Below are 27749 nucleotides of genomic sequence, written 5' to 3'. Positions count from 1 at the left end.
TATATTTTGTATCATGCTTATGAGCTCATATATGGGGTTTTAATTTGTTTTTACTTCTAAATTCAATAATGAAGAAGGAAGCGGCCTATATGATTCATCTAAAAGGTCGTAAGACAATGCGCGACACAATTAATATAGGCGAAGATCTGAAATAAATGATGCAAGCCCGATAAATTATGATTTAAATGATGATTTTAAGGCTCAAGCACACTGGCATATGAAAATTTTGAGAGAGAAAAAATCAGGACTCAGCGGGGATTGAAACCCAGGTCGCTGGATTACCGCCACGGTCCAGAGTCTTGCACTACCCGAGTTCACAGTTGGTACTCAGAAAGTCCACATGATATTACTCTCAAACTGTGTTTAAGGGGTGGGGTATGAACGTTTGGACAGTATTTATTGTGGGACATTAGAGCACATCAGACATATCGAATTGCATTCTGAATACGAAGAATGTCCTTCTGATATCAAATAATTTTGATTTTTTGAAATTCGCAATGTAATACACATTTTATGGCAAATGATTAAAATTGATATTTTTGATATTTAACAGTACTCGAAGTAAACTTTATAAATTTGATGATGTATACTTAAAGTGTATGTAGGTGGGATGAAAAGCCGATGATCAATTGAAAATTTTGACCTTTCGTATTGAAGATATGGATTTTTTCCCAAAACACCAAAAAAAATAGGTCTTTTGGGGAAAAAAACCCATATCTATATTAAATAATGAAGAAGGAGGCGCTCTATATGCTTCACCCACAGATATATTGGAACCTTAGCAGGGCGTAAGATTTTTTCTCTGACAAAATTTTTATATGCCAATTTGCTCGAGCCCCAGAATCACCATTTAAATCATAATTTCTCGGGCTTGCATCATTTATTTCCGATCCTCGCATATATTAATTGTATCTCGCATTGTCTTTCAGCCTGCTACATTTACTGAAAAAAAATTACAATTGTTGTTTTGTTATTAGACCAAGATAATTAATTTTAAAGCGAAACGGTGTGTCTCAGATTCGAATTGTATTGAATATGTATCGATCGACTTCTGGTGTGACTAGCTAGTTTCCATTATCTGTAGTTGAGCCTTTGCGGACATTCTGGACCTGTTTCAGGTCGAATGAGTCAAGTAAGCGAATGAGTCAAGTAAGTGAATGAGTCAAGTAAGCGAATGAGTCAAGTAAGTGAATGAGTCAAGTAAGCGAATGAGTCAAGTAAGCGAATGAGTCAAGTAAGTGAATGAGTCAAGTAAGCGAATGAGTCAAGTAAGCGAATGAGTCAAGTAAGTGAATGAGTCAAGTAAGCGAATGAGTCAAGTAAGCGAATGAGTCAAGTAAGCGAATGAGTCAAGTAAGTGAATGAGTCAAGTAAGCGAATGAGTCAAGTAAGCGAATGAGTCAAGTAAGCGAATGAGTCAAGTAAGCGAATGAGTCAAGTAAGCGAATGAGTCAAGTAAGCGAATGAGTCAAGTAAGCGAATGAGTCAAGTAAGCGAATGAGTCAAGTAAGTGAATGAGTCAAGTAAGTGAATGAGTCAAGTAAGTGAATGAGTCAAGTAAGTGAATGAGTCAAGTAAGCGAATGAGTCAAGTAAGCGAATGAGTCAAGTAAGCGAATGAGTCAAGTAAGCGAATGAGTCAAGTAAGCGAATGAGTCAAGTAAGCGAATGAGTCAAGTAAGCGAATGAGTCAAGTAAGCGAATGAGTCAAGTTAGCTCATTCGATAAGGCGTTCGACTATGGGGCGAGAGGTTACGGGTTCGAACCCTGGCGGTGGTGTAGTACGCTCTCGTGGAAAAATTGAGTTAGCATGATATTCCCCTGGACAAGTAACTTGCTGCTAATTGTCTCATTGTAACCCGTACGAAACTCGGGGAGCTGATCCTGGTTGCTCTTGAAGCTGCAAAGTCCATGTTGTTGTTAAATGGTTTATGGAATGATATGGGGCTGCAGTGGTCAGCGACAACCTGTATTTCTGTGCTGATGCTTGTGGATCAACGTCTAGGCATTGTGCCTGTGCGTAGCGCACTATCACTGCGCTTTTTGCTCGATTGAGCTGGTTCAGAGAGGAACAGGAGGCAAGACTAATACATTTATTAATGTCACGGGGCTTAGGACCATTTTAGTTCAATTATTTTATGACTTTGGTCTTTGCAACAGCCTTAGAACTTTGTAAAATATTTAGGTTGCGGCGCAGTACATTTTAGTCATTTAATGTTGTCTTTAATGAAGAATTGTATGAGACTTATTATTATCTTCATTGTCTTGTTTTCTGTATAGAATAAACATTACCAATACTAGAAAAATCATGCATTTGACTTTCGCTTACAATATTGTTATTGTTGCAATGATGTCAATTTTAGGGTATGGCTGGGTGCGAACCCTAGCTGCTGCTGGTCGAGCTTTTGCTTGCTAAGATAGTATTTAGTCACTGTAACTCTACATTTGTGTCATAATGAGTAAATGATCCTCATTTCATTAAGAACATGCACAAAATAATGGGCAACTTTCAGTCAAAATAGCGTGTTTGCGAAGGAAGAAATCACCTAATGTAAATAAATAAGTAGAATCAAAAGATATATAATAAGTAATTAAAGTTTATTAATTAAAATTATAGGCCATTTTAATTGTGCACAACAAAAAATAACGGCAGTGTCGCGAATTTCAGAATTTTTCTTTATTTCTTACTCCTTTCCCCTAGCCCTTTTCTTTCTCTTTTTCGCTTTCCTATTTTTGGAAGTGGGTTGGGGCCTCTGGGTACGCCACCGATAACAATAGTGCTGTAGTTGAATGATAAGATAATTATTTTTTATTTTCTCGTTTTGACAGGTATTACAATCACATGTCCTCCAACAAAATCAGTTGAACAAGGAGGAACGGTAACCATTACCAACCCGATGACGACGCTTATGATACAGGGATCTATTAATACAATAACATACGAGTACCTTGGTAGAACCGGGATTAGTGCACAAATTGAAGCAGCAAGTGATTTTCCATCCCATGTTCTGACGGGTTTTCCGGCGGGTCAAACTACTATTGTTACGGTTTCGATTGTGGATAGTGTAACGTCTGAGAGAGCATTGTGCACATTTAGAGCCGTTAGTACTGGTAAGTTCATGATTTTGATGACACTTACTAAAATTATAGGCATCAGTTTTTGGCCACTGAGCAGTCGGGATATGTAATCATAGCGAAAGAAAAGGAAATTTAGCATGATTTTTTGTTTGTTTTGTTTTTATCCCTTTTCAATAGTTTAAATTTTAAGAATTTGATTAAAAATTTTTAAAAAAGGGGATTTTTGTTTTGCATACATTGATTTGATTTGTGCGGATTTGACAACTCTGAATAGCACAAGGAAGTTTATTTGCATTGGGGTCCATTTGAGTACCAGTCAAGGCAGGTGGTGGTCGCATTGCATTCTCTAAATTCAGTAAATTTTCATCGTCAACCTTGTAACTGAATGGGATTATTTTGAAATTTTAAAACGCTTGAAATATCACAAACAAATAGGCCTATGTTAATAAATAATATAAATACATGCTAAAACCGTTGGGGTTTGATAATGAACCCCACAAAACTAACCGAATATATTGAAAATGCCATACGGCCGGGCGGTTTCACAAGTTGCCGGCTCTATCATGCCATTCGACTTATGTTTATAATAATATTTTTCCTATTATGAAAATATGTATTGAGGGGCGGGTCTCCATTTTGTCTTGCTGTCTTCCATCCGTCTTTGCATGTACAATTTTGTATTTTGTTCAATTTTGTGACTTTGTTGTTGGTTGATGTAATTTTATGCTATTTATACATTTGAAACATATTTTGGTAAACTTTTCATTTATACCGTACTTTTTATGCCTTATATGGATGCTTATACATTACTTACATTATTTGTTTTGCTAAGTAAAGCACTTAAGGGGTCGGATAACACAGTATTTTTGTGGGACATGAGCACATCAGACATATCGAATTGCATTCTGAATGACCTTCTGATGGCCTTCTGACATCAAATAATTTTTACTTTTTGAAATTGGCGATATAATACACATTTTATGGCTGATGTGTCTGATGTGTTCTCAGGTCCCACAAAAATACTGTGCAAAAGTGGCCGACCGACCCCTTAAAGGCCTTTGTGCATCAAGCGCTATATTAAATGCTTTATAATTATTATCATTATTAATTATAATATGTTTTGCCGTCTAATGAATGCTTGTAATGGGAAATCACCTGTTAGTGATCTGGGTTTTTTTCTGCAGCTGTGCCCGAAGTAACTTGTCCGAGTCCTACCAACGCTTTTGTTACAAACCGTCTCAATCCATTGTCACCAAACCCCTCATCTCAAGTCAGCTTCAGCAGTCCATCACTCTCGAACTTCCCCAACAATGCTAACGTTCAGCTTGCATATAGATACAGCAACTTCGATGTCACCCCACCAGTTAACAATCAACTGTTGACGACAATTCAATCTGCACAACAAACGCATTCTTTGAATAATCTGCCATGTGGATCAAACACAGTAACGGTCACTGCAACTGATAATGCCGGAAATACTGCAACCTGCACATTTACGTACTTCAGACTATGTGAGTATCTTGCTGCTATTAATGTTTATTGAATCAGTCAAGATTTCGATAAAGCTAGTGTTAGATTGCAGGTGAAATCATAGATATACACACGCAACCCATTACTGGTTAAAACATTTTGACTTTAAACGTTAATCATGATCTTGCATTAAGGGGTGGGGTATGAACGTTTGGACAGTATTTATTTTGGGACATCAGAGCACATCAGACATATCGAATTGCATTCTGAATACGAAGAATGTCATTCTGATATCAAATAATTTTGATTTTTGAAATTCGCAATTTAATACACATTTTATGGCAAATCATTAAAATTGATATTTTTGATATTTAACAGTACTTGAAGTAAACTTTATAAATCTGATGATTTATACTTAAAGTGTATGTAGGTGGGATGAAAAGCCGACGATCAATTGAAAATTTTGACCTTTCGTATTGAAGATATGAATTTTTTTCCCAAAACACCAAAAAAAAATTAGGTCTTTTGGGGAAAAAATCCATATCTTCAATATGAAAGGTCAAAATTTTCAATTGACCGTCGGCTTTTTCCTCCCTGCTACATACACTTTAAGAATATATCATTAGATTTATATAATTTACTTCGAGGACTGTTATATATCAAAATTTGAAAAATATCAAATTTTTATAATTTGTCATAAAATTTGTATTATATTGTGATTTTAAAAAATGAAAATTATTTGAAATCAGAAAGACATGCTTCGTATTCAGAATGCAATTCGATAGGTCCGAGGTGCTCTCATGTCCCACAAAAAATACTGTCGAAACGCAATAAACGCTCATTTTAGATCCCTTAAATAAATCAATATCTTTATATCTTTACATCAAATAACCAATAACTTGAAACATTATGTTTCGTTTGTAGAGAAACATGAAACATGAATAATAGTTAATGTAAGAAATTTGATTCTTACAGAATAAAGAATCACGGTTATTTCCACTTACCACATGGACTTTTCACCTTTAGTGATTTCAGCTACTCTCAATTTTTTAGATTAAAAAATATTATCAACTTCTGTCAAATGAAACACAGCTCAACCCTAATTAATAATTTAGTTCTAACTGGCAATAAAAGTTAAATTTCACGATAAGGTTGTTTTTCACATGCTGTTACAATCAAGTCTAAAGACTTGTACAAAATCTAATTTCAATTTATACATTCTAAAGTTTGGAAAAGACATGTTTTATTCTTACAACTAATAATAAAGTAAAGTAACACAAAAAAAGTTAAAAATAGAGCAACATTTCGGCATATACTTGAATGCTTAGACTTGTTCCAAGTCCGGAAATGCATGTCTGTGGCTCTTTTTTTCAAGAAATTAGTCAAATACAGTTTGTCCACTCTGAAGTACAAAGTAACAACGCGCGCGTATACAGCGCGTCAGTGCGCAGTGCTGTGTCTCTGCTGCAGGTGTTCATGTCTTTAAATTCGGCACAATGTGTACGTCCGCGTCGGTACTTTGTACTTCAGAGAAGACTGACTGTAGTGAACTTTTCTTTCATCTCCAGTTAGAACTAAATGAATGATTAGGAATGAACTATGTTTCATTTGGCAGAACTTGATAATATTTTCTTGATCCCAAAAAATTAGTGCTGTATTTTTTTGGAATGTGGAATAATAATAATAATAATAATAATAAATGATCAAGATAGTATTAGCTGTGGTAGTTGTAGTAGTTAAGAGAGTGGTAGTATAACAATCTGAATATCTACTTGTTGTTACTTCTAGGTGTTGTTTGTCCAAGTCCTGCACAGTCGACATTAACATCAACGAGTTTCCCTCGTCCATCTGTCACGTTTCCCCTGGGTGCTGTGGTAACCTATACCTACACCTACAACGGTCAAACAATTGGTACATTCGCTTTCAATCAGGATACCACACACTTTCTTCAGGGATTCACAACGGAACAAATGCGGTAACTTTGACTGTGAGAGATACAAATGGAAATACAGTGTCTTGTACATACAACTACATTGTTACAGGAGGTAATTATTTAATTTAGATGAATTGCTCTTTCAAAGTATAAAAGCGTATGTATATCTACCCTCCCACGTAAAGCTGAATTTATACTCGATCGCTTTTGCAGAAAAGGCATTCTCACGCATGCTCTTTCTGGCTTTCAGAGCTCAGAACCGATCAATGTCGCTAGTCACATGAACTGCAGTGGCCAAACATTGCATACCACCGGGTTTAGTTATTTTTCTAATTAATTAAATTTTCTCGATTATGAACTTTTTGTACAATAATTATCAACACCGAGGCATGTCTTTAGAGGGTAATTTGTTAGATTTTGAACAAATTATGTCTGCTGCAATCACCGCGATTTGCGTCCTAGTATAAATGTAAAAGCGACGGGCGATGCATCGCAAAATCGCGATTCAGTTTAAAAACGCAATTTTTGACAACAAATTACCCGGGCAAATTACAAAACAGATGCTGGTTTGTTATTTTGGTCCAAATACAGCAACTTCAAGTAGCAGATACCGTGCTAATATCCGGTACGTAAATATTTTGACCAAACTACTCCCAAATTAAAATGTAGTATTTGCTAGCACTTAGCAAACAGATACTGTGGTTTTCCTTGGAAGGGGGATATAAATAGGACATGGTCAGTAAATTGTTCTTGTAGTAAATTCAAAGCTGAAGTTTTGAAAAAAAAAACACACTTTTTTGTCGAATAATTTGCTGATGAAAGAAGTACATGATTTGATTTTCAGTACCAACGGTAGCCTGTCCGGATCCTACCAACGCTTTTGTTACAAACCGTCTCAATCCATTGTCACCAAACCCCTCATCTCAAGTTAGCTTCAGCAGTCCATCACTCTCGAACTTCCCCAACAATGCTAACGTTCAGCTTGCATATAGATACAGCAACTTCGATGTAACCCCACCAGTTAGCAACCAACTCTTGACAACAATTCAATCTACACAACAAACGCATTCTTTGAATAATCTGCCATGTGGATCAAACACAGTAACGGTCACTGCAACTGATAATGCCGGAAATACTGCAACCTGTACATTTACATACTTCAGACTATGTGAGTATATATTGCTGCTATTATGTTGGTTCTGTCTGTGAGACTTTGATCAAGCTACACTATGAACTAAATTGATCTCATCTCCCATGGCAAAGTTCAATAACCTGCATTTAACAAACATAGTATGATGCCATCAAGGTTGACTATAAGTTGTGAGCGTTTTTGTACCCAGCACACTCAAAGGTTATTCTATGCATGTAGACGCCCATTGTGGAAAAAGAACTGGGCATTGTGAACTCAAAAATAATAGTCATGATCATGATAGTAGTACTGTAGCTGTGGTAGTTGTAGTAGTCATGGTAGTAGTAGTATAACAATCTGAATATCTACTTGTTGTTACTTCTAGGTGTTGTTTGTCCAAGTCCTGCACAGTCGACATTAACATCAACGAGTTTCCCTCGTCCATCTGTCACGTTTCCCTGGGTGCTGTGGTAACCTATACCTACACCTACAACGGTCAAACAATTGGTACATTCGCTTTCAATCAGGATACCACACACTTTCTTCAGGGATTCACAACGGGAACAAATGCGGTAACTTTGACTGTGAGAGATACAAATGGAAATACAGTGTCTTGTACATACAACTACATTGTTACAGGAGGTAATCATTATTTTGCGATGAAGAGCTAGTTCAAAGTTTAGAAGTATGTGAACTGCTCTTTAATTTTAGAAACATGTATGGATATATAAGGCGTTTTATCAACCGCATGTTACCACTTCACCGTTCAATTGCCCATTATCCTTTATCTGATTCGGCGCGTATTTTAAAAATGCACCAGTCCTGAACAAATCAGATGGGAGAGTGTATGTTTCTTCTCGTGTTTTAAGGGTTTAGGTAGCGACGTTTTCACGTATTTTTCACCTGAGAGCACACCAGACATATCGAATTGCATTCTGAATACGAGGAATGTCCTTCTGATATTAATTGATAATTTTGAAATTCGCGATATATAGGGTCCACAACTTATAAGTTCCCCCCTAAATACTTTTTATAATAAATCAAAAAATATTTGACAAAATGCCAATGTGTAAAAAGGTATTGGTAGCCTTGCCGTCGTTTTATCTTTTCAGTTTCTGTTTCCGTATCCGTATCCGTTTTTGTAAGTCATTGTTATTCTGAAGTGGTAGCCTCCCATGTGTGACCAATCTTTTATTCTAGCCTTTTGTTAGTTACTAATAATTTGAAGCTCGTGAATAATTACATTTTTACATTACATTTCGTAAAATGTTTTTCGACTTACTTTAAAAAGTATTAGGGGGAACTTATAAGTTGTGGACCCTATATACATTTTAAGGCATATGATTAAAAACTGATATTTTTGAAATTTAACAGTCCTCGAAGTAAATTGAATAAATCTAATGATATGTACACTTAAAGTGTATGTAGCTGAACTAAAAAGCTGTCCATCATATGAAAATTTTGACCTTTTGTATTCAAGATATAGATTTTTTCCACAAAAAAAATGTATATCTTCAATATAAAAGATCAAAATTTTCCCAATTGATGGTGGGTTTTTCATCCCAGCTACATAGCCTACACTTATAGTACATATCATTAAATTTATAAAGTTTACTTCAAGGATTATATCGCAAATTTAAAAAACAATTAAAATCATTTGATAGCAGAACGACATTCCTTGTATTCAGAATGCAATTCGATATGTCAGATGTGCTCTCAGGTCCCACAAAAATTACTGTGCAAACGTTGCTGTCCGATTCCTTACGTCCCAAACACCTGAGTTCGATTTTACTAACATTAGCGGCACGTCGCTAGTCCATACATTACACGTTGTAATACCTAAACGATCCCAGCAGCAATTATATGGAATACTTATTATTGCGATTGGTTTGGACTTCCATACTTACGGTGCGTTGAAGAACTTAAGACACATCCCAAATGTTATTGTTAATGTTAATGTTATTGTTAATTTTTTTACATGTTGAAACTGATAGAATTATACTCGATATATTTTAATATCTGACACGTGGGGCGCTGATGGGCTATTCTGAGCCATTGACACCAGACGGTGTCAGTCGATATGGTTATAGTACTCGATTTTAGTGTCAGTTGAAATTTCCTTTGATTTTCATATTAATAAGTTTTGCATTGCGCCCAACAGTAATTTGTAGGCCAACTAGTAGTGTATTTAATAAAAGTCATAAATTGGACTAAAATTAAATGTACAAATAGTATTGAAAGAAAAAAGTATGATGATTTTTTTACTTACAGTACCAACGGTAGCCTGTCCGGATCCTACCAACGCTTTTGCTCAAAACCGTTTGAATCCTTTGTCACCAAACCCTTCATCTCAAGTCAGCTTCAGCAGTCCATCACTCTCGAGTTTCCCCAACAATGCTAACGTTCAGCTGGCATATAGATACAGCAACTTCGATGTAACCCCACCAGTTAACAACCAACTCTTGACAACAATTCAATCTACACAACAAACGCATTCTTTGAATAATCTACCATGTGGATCAAACACAGTAACGGTCACTGCAACTGATAATGCCGGAAATACTGCAACCTGCACATTTACGTACTTCAGATTATGTGAGTATATGGTCAATTCCAGCGAAAGCGGGACAAAATTCTCTCTATGTTAACTTTCCACTTTAAAATGTCATTAATAAAGGAAATCACGTTATTGATGGAGCATATCATGTCACGTCCAATGTGCTCTCTTTGTGCATATAGGCCTTTACTAGCAAGTCATACCAGGGGACAAGTTATGATAGCTTAAATGAATTGGCGTTACCCACGAATTCAAAGATAAAGCACCATATATGTCATTGAATGTCCTTCAATCAAAATGAAATTATTACCGTTAGAAAGACGTTTGCATGATCTCTCATCATATGTAAAACGATTGAATTCCACCAAAGTTTGTGGACTCTAGAGGCCATTAAGTCAATTTGGCTAATAATTTTGTTACCCGCGTATCAAAAATAAAATGATCGTTCTGAAAATGTTAAGTGAATATGCCATAAATGACTATATCATGAAACGAAGTTTCGTTCTATAATTCTGAGGTCCAAGTGATTATTTTATGCAAATACGTTTTACCCATAAAATTCCATAAAATCAAATTTGACGTTACCCACGTATCAACTGTTACCCACGAGTCCAGCAAATATAATTGCCATAACTTAAATAAACATTTAATGACTTTGGACACTGAATTTAGTTTGACAAGCGCTTAAAATTGTAAATCGTAAAAATACGTTCACCGCTTTAAAAAAGAATCTACGACGGTTTAAACTTTTGTTACCCACGAATCCCGAATAGATGCTAACCCTGAAAAATAAGGAGATTGTCTATTTTAAGTTTAAATCAGCACATATTCAAGCCATGGGTATGCTATAATTTTGACAGTACTTACAGTTTATACACCTAAGAAACGCAAACCCCAAACGGTACTATAGTACTTATAGCTTTACCCACGAATTCGGCGTTACCCACGAATCCAAGGATTTACTCGTAAATTATATGTTTCTTATGCATCTTAACATTTTGAAAACATGCGAAATAGGTTCCAAAACAGTCCTGTTTAATAGCGTCCTCTCGAAGGTATACTGAAGCTGTATCATGAAGTTTTGATTGATTATCCTAAATTACCATTTTTTGGGTAAATGCAATTGGTTAGAGAAACCGGAATCATTGAAACACAATGGAGGAATAACTGCATGGTGGTTTCCAACCTTCTGTAATATTTTCTATTTTGCCGCTTACCAATACATACCTTCAAATATGTGTTACCCACGAACATTTTGGTTACCCACGAATCCCTACTTAAATTATAGTTAACAATGTATTGATAGTGTTTTAGTTCATAGGAACTGTCAAACACGAGTTAATAGAATATTGCTGCATGAAAATATGGAATGATTTTACTAAAATAATAATATAAAACTGTTTGCTCTGTCTATTTGAATTCGGCAACTTCATTATTCTCAAAATTTTTATACCCAAAATGCCATAATGATCCATTCTAAATATTCCATGTAGTCTGTATTTTGATTAAAATTCATTTTAGTGCCATTGCAGCCTGAATTATTGACATACGGAAAAGTATTTTTTATTTTTATTAAAATGTTTTAATAGGAATTGCTATTTTCCAGACGCTGTTACCCACGAATCCATCCGAGATCCTCATCCTGCGACGAGATACAAAATCTAACTTTATATTTATATGAAGCATTTATTCTAATCTTTCGAAATAATACAGTAATGTTAAATGACAGCCACTTTGGAAAGAGTTCGAAGAATTGACACAATCTTAACTGTACACCTGGTTCTTTCTTAAAATTTGTAATAACCAAAATATTTCTTTGTAGATATATGTAATAAAATTCTATTTTACGTTCAAAGTCTTCACCGATTTCTAGTGTATATGAGTCACACATAAAATATTGAAAGATATTAAAGAAAATTAAATTTTATGGCGTACAACAGGTGAAAAATGCTTGAATTCGTGGGTAACATGCATATGCGCATTTAACACTTTATTTGGTCTAGCAAGAAAAGTTATTTTTCAATCCGATGGCACTTCCACCTGATGATTCACTAGACATGATCGTCTCATTTGATAAGTCTAGAATTGAAAAGGAAAACATTTTCAAAATGGCCCCCAGAGAGAATTTTGGCCCGCTTTGGCTGGAATTGACCATATATTGCTGCTATTAGGTTGATTGTATCTGGGAGACTTAAGTAAAGCCGGAGTAAAGCTACAGTATGCGCCAAATTACTCACATCTCCAATGGCAAAGTCCAATAACATGCATTCAATAAGCATAGCTTGTTGCCATCAAGGTTGACTGGTTGCAAGCTTTTTTGTACCCAACACTGATAATGCCGGAAATGTACCTGTCATATTTCGATAGAACTAGTGTTAGTTGGATTGTACGTAACATAACATGCACACCCCCCCCCCCCACACACACACACCCACACACCCCAGACACACACCACAATGTGTCATTTGTTGACATCAATGTACTGGGTGTCTCAAAGTAATAAATATTGGTGCATTCCACATCCTTTACCATGTTTAAAAAACATTGTAGTATCATATTAACATTCAATAATTATTAGCAATATTAGCAATCTAAAATTGGTAGCAACAATGGATTTTGTGCAGTGAAAGTTAGGGGAAGAATACTTTTGCCATCCTTTTGGAATACACTGCATCTTCTTTATGTCTTCGGCATATTATTATCATTATTATTAATATGTGATGCGATCAAGCAAAATCAGTCGGAACTTGGAAATATTGATTTTGAGATATAGCCAAACAAAGGAAATGTTTCTTTTTGTTTCCTATTGTTTTGGAAACTCTTTAATTGCTCATATCTTTGGAATTGGTTGTTCAATTTCAATGGGATTTTCTGCAAAATCCAGCTTTGTAAATGTTTGGTACTATAAGAAACTGAAAATTTAATATTAGTATTATTATTATTATTATTATTATTATTATTATTATTATTATTATTATTATTATTATTATTATTAAAAAATAACGACAAGCTGTACTGTTTTCTGTTTACAGGTGTTGTCTGTCCTAATCCTGTTAGTTCGACACAAACATCAACTAGTTTTGCTCGTCCCACATTCAACTTCCCACTCGGTGCTGTGGTAACCTACACATATACCTATAACGGTCAAGATATTGGTACATTCCAGTTCAATCAGGCTACGACACACTTTCTACAAGGATTCCAAGTAGGAACAAATACGGTAACTTTGACTGTGAGAGATACAAATGGAAATGCAGTGACTTGTACATACAACTACATTGTTACAGGTAATTATTTGAATGGTCTGTAATTTATTGAAGCAGTACGTTAAGGCACGTTCGGTGATTTTTTTTCTTCATTCAAAAAATATTGTAAAAAGCATCCAAATTCAGTTTGTTGCGCATTTGTTAGTAGCCATGTATTAAAGACAAAATAGAACATTTTTCATGAAACTATAATTTTTGTACTTAAGGGTGGTAACCCTGGAATTGCGGAAACCTTTGGACCTCATAACTGCTAAATTGTTGGTCTAAAGTGTATAGAAGTATACATATTTAGAATGGCAAAGACTTAATGAATTCATTCATTTCGGAGAAAATTCCAAAAAACGGCTTTGGCCCAATTTTTTAAAACTAGATAAAAATATCTAGCACCAGTTTTTTTATATTTTTGAATTATGACCAAGTTTGAGAAAATTCGCACCAAAAATGGTTAAAATTTGGCCGAAAACCAAACTTTTTATATATAATTTTTGAAACATATCAATTTGTAAGCGCTCTTTTAGCAAAGTCATAGTTCATTGAATTTACAACCGTGTGACAAAACAGACGAAAATAGTAAATTTTTGCACAAGATTTGCAATTTAAAGACAATTGGCCATTGTTCATTCTAGTGACGCTAGTGTATAGACAATATAAGTGTGCTTTTTCATTTAATGACATTTAATTTGACAAATATTGTAAGGAACACTTGAAGTTTTTACTTTTAAAACCTACGTTTTGGTCAAAAAATGTGCTTGGATAGGCAGTTTTCAACAGATTTACCACATTCGCCTTGCTATAATTAATATTGAATTGCGTTATCTGTTGACCTAGTGACGAAAAGTAATTTTAGGGGGAAGTGTTAGCTTTCGTTTGATATTTAAAAAAAAAGTCTGATTGGATGAAGGGAACACTTGAGGTTTCGACAAAAACCAATCAAAAAGGCCAATTTTTCAGCTAGAGGCTCCACGGCTCTCACATTGCTATGCACTCAACCGTGTAGTGTAATCAAAGACTGCGGTGGAGACATTCACTGCTTGTTGTTCTCTGCTTGGAAGCTGTTGGATGAAAATGTGTGCTCAGGTATATCGAGGTGGAAACTGTGCGCATGATGGCTTATAACAGAATAGTTTTTGTATAGAAACCTTTCCATATGAAAGATCATTTTCAACCATTTTTGCCATTATTTTGATAATAATGTTATTTTTTCTATTTCGATTTATAATACAGCAAACCTATTAATTACATGCCCTCCAAACCAAAACAGTCAAGTTAGTTGTGGCCAAGGCACATCTTTCTTAACTTTCCCTGCCGCAACCGCTGCAAACGGAGTGGGATTGGTAACGATCACATACAATAGTGGTTCTATTGTGTTCAATACTCAAAACCCAAACCAGGTTTCAGCAACGTTTCCAGCTGGATTGACCCAAGTTACTGCTACTGCTAGGGATTCGACTGGTCAGACAGTTAGTTGCCAATTCACAGCAACTGTTACGGGTGGTAAGATTTAGGGATTCAATCATGTTTCACCGTTGTTCATCACCGATTAACAACGATGCGTCCGCGTCGTCTGAGTGGTTTACTTCGCGAGGGCAGCTTTAGCTGCCCGAGCGAAGTAAACCACGCAGACGCGAGCGAGTTGTTAATCGGTGATGAACAACGGTGAAACATGATTGAATCCCTTTCAACAACGAAACAAGCTAAAGATGTCTAATTCACATGATTCTTTCATTCAGAATATCCTTTGTCATTGCTTCTCAACCTTACAAGAAGATCGCGGTATTTTTCTGTTGATAACAGCAATAAAACTAAAGAATAAAGCGGTAATATTTAGCTGCTAACGCCAACATAAGAGAGTTTATGTTTACGCATACATTCCAGGCATGACGAATTTTACGCGCTTATGCGTAACGCGTACGCGTAACCTTGCGTTCTCGTATACGCTACTGGACAGTGGATTCATCACGGATTAACAACGCTTCCTGTACAAATGCATAGGAAGAGTTGTTGAATAAACTTTCTATCTATTTAGCTGAATTTACACTACGTCGCTGATTAGCTATAAACCAATGAGAGTAAGGTTCTTTGTGTTGCGTTGGTAAAAGGCCGCTACCTCGTCGCTCATTAGCGACATAGGCGCTGGTATTAAATTTCAATTTCCTTTGGGTGATGCGCTTTTATGCTCCTTAGCGCTCCCCAATCTTGTTTAATACGCATGTACAAAACGACAGTATTTTATATAATCGATGAGCACATACTGTTCTTGACGTTTACTCCAAACCTATTACGTTTCATGAGGGTAATGAGGGTATTTCAGTCCTGTTTAATATGGTAATATTCATCTTTCTATGTATTTAGAACGGAGTGACACGCGCTAGGGACATCTTACTGGTAGTAAATACCAATTTCCTTTGCTATACTTCAGTTATTCGGCTCAAAATTAAAAAGGGACATTATCTGACAGCAGTCAAAGCAAACATTTTATGGAAAAGAAAATGCTAATCTATTTTTATGGAAATGTTACAATATACAAAACAACAGTATTTTATATAGTCGAAGAGCACATACTGTTCATAACTATTTACTCTCAAAATATTACGTTTCATGAGGGTATTTCAATCCCGTTTCATACGACCACCAAAATGTGCAATAATATATTTATTTTTATTCAATCGCAGGTGACCAGGTCCCGCCAAGTATATCATGCGGACAAGATGTAACTTCACAAGTTCAGTGTGGACAAGCTAGCACACAAGTGTGTTTCAACCAATGCACAGCAACAGACAATTTAGGAACTCCAACTGTAAGATACAGCAGTGGATCAATTCAATTCACTATTCAAGGAAATCAACAGTGTGCAACCTATCCAGCTGGAGTGTCAATTGTAACAGCAACAGCCACTGACAACTGCGGTCTCACATCGTTTGATACTCTTACCGTTACAGTCAGTGGAGGTAAGGAACATTTTAGAAGACAGTTGCCAATTAACAGTAACTGTTACGGGTGGTATGGTTCATCTTTCTATGTATTTGCCTGACTTTACACTCCGTCGCTGGTCAATAAGCGATTAGCTATAAAGCAATAATTTATGAACAGAGTGTTTTTTGTTGCGTTAGCAAAAGCGATCGACGTAATTGGTCAAAAATTAAAGATGGATTATAGGATTTCATTATTTGCTATTTTCACCATGATTTAATCTACTTCCATTCAATAAGGTTGCATAAGGGTATTCAATCCCTTTCATATGAGAGCTCAAAAGTTGCAGTAATTAATATAATTTATTTTCAATCGCAGGTGATCAGGTCCCGCCAAGTATATTCTGTGGGCAAGATGTAACTTCCCAAGTTCAGTGTGGACAAGCTAGCACACAAGTGTGTTTCAACCAATGCACAGCAACAGACAATTTAGGAACTCCAAATGTAAGATACAGCAGTGGATCAATTCAATTCACTCCTCAAGGAAATCAACAGTGTGCAACTTTTCCAGCTGGAGTGTCTGCTGTAACAGCAACAGCCACTGACAATTGTGGCCTCACATCGTTTGATACTCTCACAGTTACAGTCAGTGGTGGTAAGGAACAGTATAGAATTTTCCAGGGTTGCATAATGTGAAAAAGATTTTTTTTAATTAATTGAAAGGGGACATATGTGAGAGTGAAAACTAACTTTTGTGGAAAAGAAATACAAATTTATTTCTTACGGAAATATTACAATATTGCTTTCAATATTGCTTCAATGATAGCTCCTTAAACAAACAAAATGTAGTATCTACAGGAAAACATCGTACTGCACTTATATTTGGGAGATAAAGTATATTTTAATCAGTCTATTCTCAAATTACAAATATATAATCTGCAAGTAAATAAAACAACAGACACTATATCTTTATCTGCTTCCAAAGAAAAACGCAATATCTGCTTGTAGCTAATAAACAAGTTACTGTGGTTTTTGGGGAGGGGATCTTTTCTTTTCTTTTAGCTAGAGAGTGTCTGAATCTAATTGTTGCCATGTTCATCTGTTTAGAGAGCAATGCGCTTATACGCTCTCTAGAACTCTCCAATATGTTTTGTTTAATACGCATGTACAAACGACAGTATTTTATATAATCGACGCTGTTCATGACTGTTTACTCCAAACGTATTACGTTTCATGAGGGTATTTCAATCCCGTTTCACATGAAAGCCAACAAAATGTGCAATAATATATTTATTTTTATTCAATCGCAGGTGACCAGGTCCCGCCAAGTATTTTCTGCGGACAAGATGTGAGTTCCCAAGTTCAGTGTGGACAAGCTAACACACAAGTGTGTTTCAACCAATGCACAGCAACCGACAATTTAGGAACTCCAAATGTAAGATACAGTAGTGGATCAATTCAATTCACTCCTCAAGGAAATCAACAGTGTGCAACTTTTCCAGCTGGAGTGTCTGCTGTAACAACAACAGCCACTGACAATTGTGGCCTCACATCGTCTGACAGCCTTACAGTTACAGTCAGTGGTGGTAAGAAACAGTATAGAATTTTCAGGATTACACAATGTGAAAAAGATTTTTTTAAAGGGGACATACCTGAGAGTTAAAACTAACTTTTGTGGAAAATCTATTTCTTACGCAAATGTTACAATATTGCTTTCAATGTTGCTTCAATGGTAGCTCCTTTTAACAACAAAATGCAGTATGTACAGGAAAACATCGTAGAAGTACTGCATTTATATTTGGGAGATAAATATATCAAGTAAATAAAACAACAGACACTATCTTTATATCTGCTTCCAAAGAAAACGCAATATCTGCTTGTAGCTAATAAAGAAGTTACTGTGTTTTTTTTGGGGGGAAGGGGATCTTTTCTTTTCTTTTAGCTAGAGAGTGTCTGCGTCTAATTGTTGCCGTGTTCATGGAGTTCATGGTGTTCATCTTTTTAGAGAGCAATGCGCTTATACGCTCTCTAGCACTCCCCAATCTCTTTTGTTTAATACGCATGTACAGACGACAGTATTTTATATAATCAATGAGTACACACTGTTCATGACTGTTTACTCCAAACTTATTACGTTTCATGAGGGTATTTCAATCCCGTTTCACATGAAAGCCAACAAAATGTGCAATAATATATTTATTTTTATTCAATCGCAGGTGACCAGGTCCCGCCAAGTATTTTCTGCGGACAAGATGTGAGTTCCCAAGTTCAGTGTGGACAAGCTAACACACAAGTGTGTTTCAACCAATGCACAGCAACCGACAATTTAGGAACTCCAAATGTAAGATACAGTAGTGGATCAATTCAATTCACTCCTCAAGGAAATCAACAGTGTGCAACTTTTCCAGCTGGAGTGTCTGCTGTAACAGCAACAGCCACTGACAATTGTGGCCTCACATCGTCTGACAGCCTTACAGTTACAGTCAGTGGTGGTAAGAAACAGTATAGAATTTTCAGGATTATATAATGTGAAAAAGATTTTTAAAAAGGGGACATACCTGAGAGTTAAAACTAACTTTTGTGGAAAATCTATTTCTTACGCAAATGTTACAATATTGCTTTCAATGTTGCTTCAATGGTAGCTCCTTTTAACAACAAAATGTAGTAATTACAGGAAAACATCGTAGAAGTACTGCATTTATATTTGGATATTTGGGAGATAGATATATCAAGTAAATAAAACAACAGACACTATCTTTATATCTGCTTCCAAAGAAAACGCAATATCTGCTTGTAGCTAATAAAGAAGTTACTGTGGTTTTTTTGGGGAAGGGGATCTTTACACAGCCGTTGACGTTAGTCACGGCTGTGTCTTTTTTCTTACAGGACCTTCTTTCTTCTTTCTTCTTTCTTTCTTCTTCTGCCGACCATTACATTTGCTCTAGCATTTACATACATTCATCGATTTTGACCTAACTTGGTCACTATCATCACTGACCAGGCCCCTACATGTCACATGAATTTCGTGGGGTCAATGGTCACGTAGGGGTCACAATGGTCAAAAACGTGATTTCAACTCAAAATGCTACTTCTCCCACAAATTTCGTAGGACAGTAACGCCACTTGCACACATGCATTGTTATTGTCTATAAATCGTACATAGATTTGAGGTTAAAAGGTCATTAAGGGGGTCACTTCCGGTATAAAACCAATTTCCTTCAAAAAATTTTATTAGCTAAGAAAATCATAGTAGAGTGACGGTATGTGCACACATGAATTATATCAACTTAATGTATATGTGGTATTTTTTTATTTGAGGTCAAAGGTCATTAAGGGGTCACTTCCGGTATAAAACGAAAAAGCTTCAATATGCTACTTCTCCCACAAATTACATAGGACGGTGACGCAACTTGCACATATGCATTGCTATTACCCAGTGTCTATGAATCATACACAGATTTGAGGTCAAAGGTCATTAAGGGGTCACTTCCGGTATAAAAGCAAATTCCTTCAAAAAAATTTATAAATAGGAGAGTGACGGTATGTGCACACATGAATTATGTTTACCTTATGTATATGTGGTATTTTTTTGTTTGAGGTCAAAGGTCATTAAGGGGTCACTTCCGGTATAAAACCAAATTCCTTCAAACAATTTTATTAGCTAAGAAAAACATAGGAGAGTGACGGTATGTGCACACATGAATTATATTTACCTAATGTATATGTGATATTTTTTATTTGGGGTCAAAGGTCATTAAGGGATCACTTCCGGTCCAAGACAAAAAACATTCAAAATGTCCCTTCTGTCACAAATAACATGGCAGAGTGATGCTATGTGCACACATGCATTGACATAAGGCAATGCCTGTGGGGTTTTCGTAGATTTTAGGGTCAAAGGTCATTATGGGGTCACAACACGGCTGTGTTCGTGGTCTTAGACCACAGCTAAGTCTAGTTTCTTTTCTTTTAGCTAGAGAGTGTCTGCGTCTAATTGTTACCGTGTTCATGGTGTTCATCTTTTTAGAGAGCAATGCGTTTATACGCTCTCTAGCACTCCCCAATCTCTTTTGTTTAATACCCATGTACAGACGACAGTATTTTATATAATCAATGAGTACACACTGTTCATGACTGTTTACTCCAAACTTATTACGTTTCATGAGGGTATTTCAATCCCGTTTCATATGAAAGCCAAAATGGGCAATAATATATTTATTTTTTATTCCATCGCAGGTGACCAAGTCCCGCCAAGTATTTTCTGTGGACAAGATGTAAGTTCTCAAGTTCAGTGTGGACAAGCTAACACACAAGTGTGTTTCAACCAATGCACAGCATCAGACAATTTAGGAACTCCTACTGTAAGATACAGCAGTGGATCAATTCAATTTATTCCTCAAGGAAATCAACAGTGTGCAACCTTTCCAGCTGGAGTGTCAGCTGTAACAGCAACAGCCACTGACAATTGTGGTCTCACATCGTCTGATACTCTTACAGTTACAGTCAGTGGAGGTGAGGAATATTATAGAATTTTACAGGATTACATAATGTGAAAATGATTTTTAAAAACTAAATAAAAAGGGGACATACCTGAGAGTGAAAACTAACTTTTGTCAGTGTACTTCGGTTATATTTATAAATGCGCTTTTATCAATACGCACGTGACCACCACCACGCTACCATAACAGCTTATAGACAGTAAGTCTCGAAGTGACTTTCTACATAGCGAGTGGTCTTCCTATACATTTGAATGCAAAGGCGGGACAACATGAGACTGCTGTGCAGCAAAATTGTCTGTTTTGTTCAACTTTGTGATTATATTGTAAACGTTTCCGTCGTTGAATATTTTTTCCGTCATCAAATACTTTCAAAATGTTGTTTTTGATAACATATTACAAATTCGGAATTGCAACATGTGTAATAATTTTGCAATTCAATTAATACTTTTAAAAATTCGATGATATTTATCTAAAGAGTTCCTTGGTATGTCGTACCCATGGGTCACGTGCGTATTTATAAAAGCGCATTTATAAATATAACCGAAGTACACTGTTTGTGGAAAATAAATACAAATACAAATTTCTTACGGAAATGATACAACATTGCTTTAAACATTACAACATATTGCTTTAATGGTAGCTCTTTAAAGAAACAAAATATAGTATCTACAGGAAAACATCGTAAAAGTACTGCATTTATATTTGGGAGATAGATATATTTTAATCAGTCTATTCTTATATTACAAATTCATCATCTGCAAGTAAATAAAACAACGGACACTATCTTTTCATTTGCTTACTGCTTGTAGCTAATAAAGAAATTGCTGTGGGTTTTTTAGGGGGAGGGTCTTTTCTTTTCTTTTAGCTATTTATTTTAGCTATTTATTTTAGCTATTTATTTTAGCTATTTATTTTAGCTATTTATTTTTTATTCCATCGCAGGTGACCAGGTCCCGCCAAGTATTTTCTGCGGACAAGATGTGAGTTCCCAAGTTCAATGTGGACAAGCTAACACACAAGTGTGTTTCAACCAATGCACAGCAACAGACAATTTAGGAGCTCCAAATGTAAGATACAGCAGTGGATCAATTCAATTCGCTCCTCAAGGAAATCAACAGTGTGCAACCTTTCCAGCTGGTGTGTCAACTGTAACAGCAACAGCCACTGACAATTGTGGTCTCACATCGTCTGATACTCTCACAGTTACAGTCAGTGGAGGTGAGGAATATTGTAGAATTACATAATGTGAAAAGGATCAAAAATTAAAAGGAGGACATATCTGAGAGTAAAAACTAACATTTTAGTGGAAAAGAAATTGTTACGAGCCGTACTTGACTCAAGGCCAAAATCACCTTTTACCCGAACTCACACGAATGCACGACACAAATACACTGTTTGATTAAGCTAACAAAATCTAAGTCTTTAATTGAAAGCAAGTTATGATTGGTACAATATATGACAACAAATGCACATACACAATAATCAAATATAATCACTCTTTAACTATTTAGTACTTAGCCAGCATTCTTCTTCTTGGTGATCATAAAGTTCTTGCAATGTTCTGGACGACTGATGTAATATATCCTTATTCACTTGTCCTGCGAAAATCAGCGAAGTCCAGTGAACACTTGCGTTTATAAATATCCTTAAGTATGAAATCCTCACACAAAAATGGCGTTGCTTTCTCCAAACCGTTATCTCCTTGCGCTGCTTTCTCCAAACTTAACTACTTGCGCTGCTATGGTGCTATTTCCACCTTTCACACAATATCTTCAGGAAGCAGGACTGCGATGCAGTTGTCCCCACTTATATTGACAGTTGTGTTGCTCCATTCACCAGACTTCAGCAAATCGGCAGAAGAATATATATTCATTTCTTGGAAGAAGTGCGTTCTTTGGCGTATTCTAGATCTTCTCCGACAACACTGGCAGGCAGTAGTGCATTGACTACGTAAAATATTTCTGGTTAGCAATTTCCTTTCGTTGAAGGAATTGGACTGTAAGCATATTAGCTAGCTAGCCCAGATCAACACTATAAACTGTGAAGAATTTTCTTTTCCTTTTCCTTTTACCTTTTCTTATATACCAAGCAGTGGGAAATCCCAAATATTAATAGCCAAATGTGATCTTGGAAATTCCCAAGCCTTAATTATAACATTAACCTTTCACATGACATCATTTCCTGAGGGGAATCCCGTGAGGTCATCTTCATTTTACAATCTCAAGGGGGTTTCCAAATATTCAAAATTAGATATGATTCAATTTGTTTTGCTCAATTTAAGAGGGGAATTCCCCCCGGAATTCCCCCCAAAATGTCATCACTCATGTAATTCTGTACACAAAGATAAATCATCAAATTAAATTACTCAGGGCACATCACAAAATACAAATCTATTTCTTACGGAAATGTTACAACATTGCTTTCAATATTGTTTTAATAGTAGCTCCTTAAACAATCAAAATGTAGTATCTACAGGAAAACATCGTACTGCACTTATATTTGGGAGATAAAGTATAGTTTAATCAGTCTATTCTCAAATTACAAATACATCATCTGCAAGTAAATAAAACAACAGACACTATATCTTTATCTGCTTCCAAAGAAAAACGCAATATCTGCATGTAGCTAATAAAGAAGTTACTGTGTTTTTTTTTTTTTCGGGAGGGTCTTTTCTTTTCTTTTAGCTAGAGGGTGTCTGCGTTTAATTGTTGCCGCGTTCATCTTTTTTAGAGAACAATGCGCTTTTACGCTCCCTAGCACTCTCCAATCGCTTTTGCTTAATACGCATGTACAAACGACAGTATTTTATATAATCGATGAGTACATACTGTTCATGACTGTTTACTCCAAACCTATTACGTTTCATGAAGGTATTTCAATCCCGTTTCATATGAAAGTCAAAATGTGCAAGTATATTTATTTTTATTCCATCGCAGGTGACCAGGTCCCGCCGAGTATTTTCTGCGGACAAGATGTCAGTTCCCAAGTTCAGTGTGGACAAGCTAACACACAAGTGTGTTTCAACCAATGTACAGCAACAGATAATTCAGGAACTCCAAATGTGAGATACAACAGTGGATTAATTCAATTCGCCCCTCAAGGAAATCAAATATGTGCAACATATCCAGCTGGAGTGACATCTGTAACAGCAACAGCCACTGACAATTGTGGTCTCACATCGTCTGATACTCTAACAGTTACAGTCACTGGAGGTAAGCAGCCTCTCCTCCCTCTCCCAACCAGAAAGACACTTGTCTGAGCATTAAGAAGTAAATTGTACAATTCAACAACAAAAGGAGCCAAACACATAATATTTAAAAAGTCACGTACAGCGTATATGCGTTTTAAAACTAAAAATAGTACTAAGAATTTGTAGCAAAGAATTTATGCTACGTGTAGCTGCAATTAATCGTCGTCTTTTGTTGGATCACTATTCGTCATTTCATAAAATCTGGGAACGACCTTAAAAATACATTATACTTCTTTTTTGTTAATTTTTGCAGACCTGTGTTTCTAAAAAAAAATAACATCCCTATTTTTTAATCTGAAATATAGGTGACCGAAAAACATAACATTTTATCATTACACACTTTACAGGTGACCAGGTCCCGCCGAGTATTTTCTGCGGACAAGATGTCAGTTCCCAAGTTCAGTGTGGACAAGCTAACACACAAGTGTGTTTCAACCAATGCACAGCAACAGACAATTTAGGAACTCCAAATGTAAGATACAGCAGTGGATCAATTCAATTCACTCCTCAAGGAAATCAACAGTGTGCAACCTATCCAGCTGGAGTGTCAACTGTAACAGCAACAGCCACTGACAATTGCGGTCTTACATCGTCTGATACTCTTACAGTTACAGTCACTGGAGGTAAGCAGCCTCTCCTCCCTCTCCCAAACTGAATTAAACTTGTCTGAGCATTAAGAACTGAATTAATACAATTCAACAACGAAAGGAGCCAAAAACATTTTTTTAAACAAATCACATACAGATTAGTCGTTTTAAAACTTAAAATAGTACTAAGCATTTGTAGCAAAGAATTTATGTTACGTGTAGCTGCAATTAATCGTAGTCTTCTGTTGGATCACTATTCGTCATTTCAAAAAAATCTGGGAACGACATTAAACATACATTATGTTTACTTCTTTTTTGTTAATTTTTGCAAACCTGTGTTTTTATTTTGTTTCATAATGAAAATATGGAAACAGTTGTGAAACTTCTTCAATTTGCACAAAAGGTGCAACCTTTGATCTCTTTGCATGTTTTGAAATAAATCCAAATGTTGTATAAAAAAACACCCCATGTTTTATAATCTGAAATAAAGGTGACCCCCAATAAACCATGAAAATCTATCATTACACACTATACAGGTGATCAGGTCCCACCGAGTATTTTCTGTGGACAAGATGTCCGTTCCCAAGTTCAGTGTGGACAAGCTAACACACAAGTGTGTTTCAACCAATGCACAGCAACAGATAATTTAGGAACTCCAAATGTGAGATACAACAGTGGATTGATTCAATTCACTCCTCAAGGAAATCAAATATGTGCAACATATCCAGCTGGAGTGACATCTGTAACAGCAACAGCCACTGACAATTGCGGTCTCACATCGACTGATACTCTAACAGTTACAGTCACTGGAGGTAAGCAGCCTCTCTCCCTCTCCCAAACAAGACACTTGTCTGATCATTAAGAAGTGAATTTATACAATCCAACAACAAAAGGAGCCAAAAACATATTAATAAAAACAAATCACATACAGCCCATATGGGTTTAAAAACTAAAAATAGTACTAAGCATTTGTAGCAAAGAATTTATGCTACGTGTAGTTGAAATTAACCATTGTCTTCTATTGGATCATTATTCGACATTTAAAAAATCTGGGAACGATTTTAAACATACATTATGTTAACTTTGTTTTTATTTATTTTTTGCCAACCTGTGTTTCTATTCTGTTTCATACAGACAACTAAAATATGGAAACACTTGTGAAACTTCTTCAATTTGCAGGAAATGTGCAACTTTTGATCTCTTTGCTTGTTTTGAAGCAAATCCAAATTTTGTAAAATTAACACCTTCGTTTTTTAATCTGAAATATTGGTGACCAAAAAAACACAACAATTTATCATTACACACTATACAGGTGACCAGGTCCCGCCAAGTATTTTCTGCGGACAAGATGTCAGTTCCCAAGTTCAATGTGGACAAGCTAACACACAAGTGTGTTTCAACCAATGCACAGCAACAGATAATTTAGGAACTCCAAATGTGAGATACAACAGTGGATTAATTCAATTCACTCCTCAAGGAAATCAAATATGTGCAACATATCCAGCTGGAGTGACATCTGTGACAGCGACAGCCACTGACAATTGCGGTCTCACATCGTCTGATACTCTAACAGTTACAGTCACTGGAGGTAAGCAGCCTCTCCTCCCTCTCCCAAACAGAGAGACACTTTAAGACCACTAAGAAGTGAATTATGCAATTCAACAACTTTAAGAAGTGAATTATACAATTCAACAACGAAATGAGCCAAAAACATAATGAAAACAAATCACGTACAGCGTATGTGCGTTTTAAAAATAAAAATAGTACTAAGCATTTGTAGCAAAAAATGTATGTTACGTGTAGCTGCAATTAATCATTGTCTTCTGTTGGATCACTATTCGACATTTCAAACATCTGGGAACGACCTTTATCATACATTATGTTTACTTCTTTTTTATTTATTTTTTGCAAACCTGTGTTTCTATTCTGTTTCATACAGACAATGAAAATATGGAAACACTTGCGAAACTTCTTCAATTTGCACGATCTCTTTGTTTTGAAGTAAATCCAAATTTTGTAAAAATACCACACCATGTTTTCAAATCTGAAATATGGGTGACCGAAAAACATAACTATCAATCATTACACACTTTACAGGTGACCAGAATCCGCCGAGTATTTTTTGCGGACAAGATGTCAGCTCCCAAGTTCAATGTGGACAAGCTAACACACAAGTGTGTTTCAACCAATGCACAGCAACAGATAATTCAGGAACACCAACTGTAAGATACAACAGTGGATTGATTCAATTCACTCCTCAAGGAAATCAAATATGTGCAACATATCCAGCTGGAGTGACATCTGTAACAGCAACAGCCACTGACAATTGCGGTCTCACATCGACTGATACTCTAACAGTTACAGTCACTGGAGGTAAGCAGCCTCTCTCCCTCTCCCAAACAGAAAGACACTTGTCTGTTCATTAAGAAGTGAATTATACAATTCAACAACGAAAGGAGCCAAAAACATAATGAAAACAAATCACGTACAGCGTATGTGCGTTTTAAAAATAAAAATAGTACTAAGCATTTGTAGCAAAGAATTTATGTTACGTGTAGCTGCAATTAATCATTGTCTGTTCAGACAACGTGTGTTACTGTCTTTCTGTACGGGTGCGAGTCATGGGTAATTACCAAGGACATGGAAAACAAGATCAATGCATTTGCAACATCTTGCTACAGAATCATGTTAAACATCAAACGTGTGGATCGGATTCCAAATGAAACCATCTACAACCTGACCAACCCCACTCCACTGGTTGCCAGAGTCAAGATTCATCAACTCAAATTTCTCGGCCATATACTGCGTCTTGCAGATGGAGAGCCTGTGAAAGAATATGCGCTTTATATCCCACCACATGGGAAGAGGAAACCGGGACGGCCGCGCACACTGTACTTACAGTATGTCCAGCACCTCCTGGGAGATACTGAAGGGATGCTGCAGCCAAACAAAATTGTTTCACTTGCCCAAGATCGCATTAGTTGGAGAAAGCTTGTAGTCGCCTGCTCCGCAGCCGACTGATGATGATGATGAATCATTGTCTTCTGTTGGATCACTATTCGACATTTCAAACAT

At 36.1% G+C, this 27749-nt stretch overlaps 1 protein-coding gene across 1 annotated transcript; it reads left to right on the top strand.

The window, feature by feature from the left end:
- Window positions 1-6869: 6869 nt before the first annotated feature.
- Window positions 6870-25816, top strand: LOC140147099 (hyalin-like). Its single transcript, XM_072168873.1, has 15 exons — window positions 6870-6882; window positions 7325-7648; window positions 9881-10204; window positions 13199-13453; window positions 14657-14926; window positions 16105-16380; window positions 16721-16996; window positions 17652-17927; window positions 18558-18833; window positions 20575-20850; window positions 21780-22055; window positions 23774-24049; window positions 24435-24710; window positions 25211-25486; window positions 25809-25816. The coding sequence occupies exons 1-15, from the start codon at window positions 6870-6872 to the stop codon at window positions 25814-25816; spliced, it is 3678 nt and encodes a 1225-aa protein (XP_072024974.1).
- The last annotated feature ends 1933 nt before the right edge of the window (window positions 25817-27749 follow it).

This window comes from Amphiura filiformis, chromosome 3 (genome assembly GCF_039555335.1).
Source record: "Amphiura filiformis chromosome 3, Afil_fr2py, whole genome shotgun sequence".
Classification (NCBI taxonomy): domain Eukaryota; kingdom Metazoa; phylum Echinodermata; class Ophiuroidea; order Amphilepidida; family Amphiuridae; genus Amphiura; species Amphiura filiformis.
The sequence above is the reverse complement of the archived record's forward strand: the minus strand, read 5'-3'. Positions and strand labels throughout refer to the sequence as shown.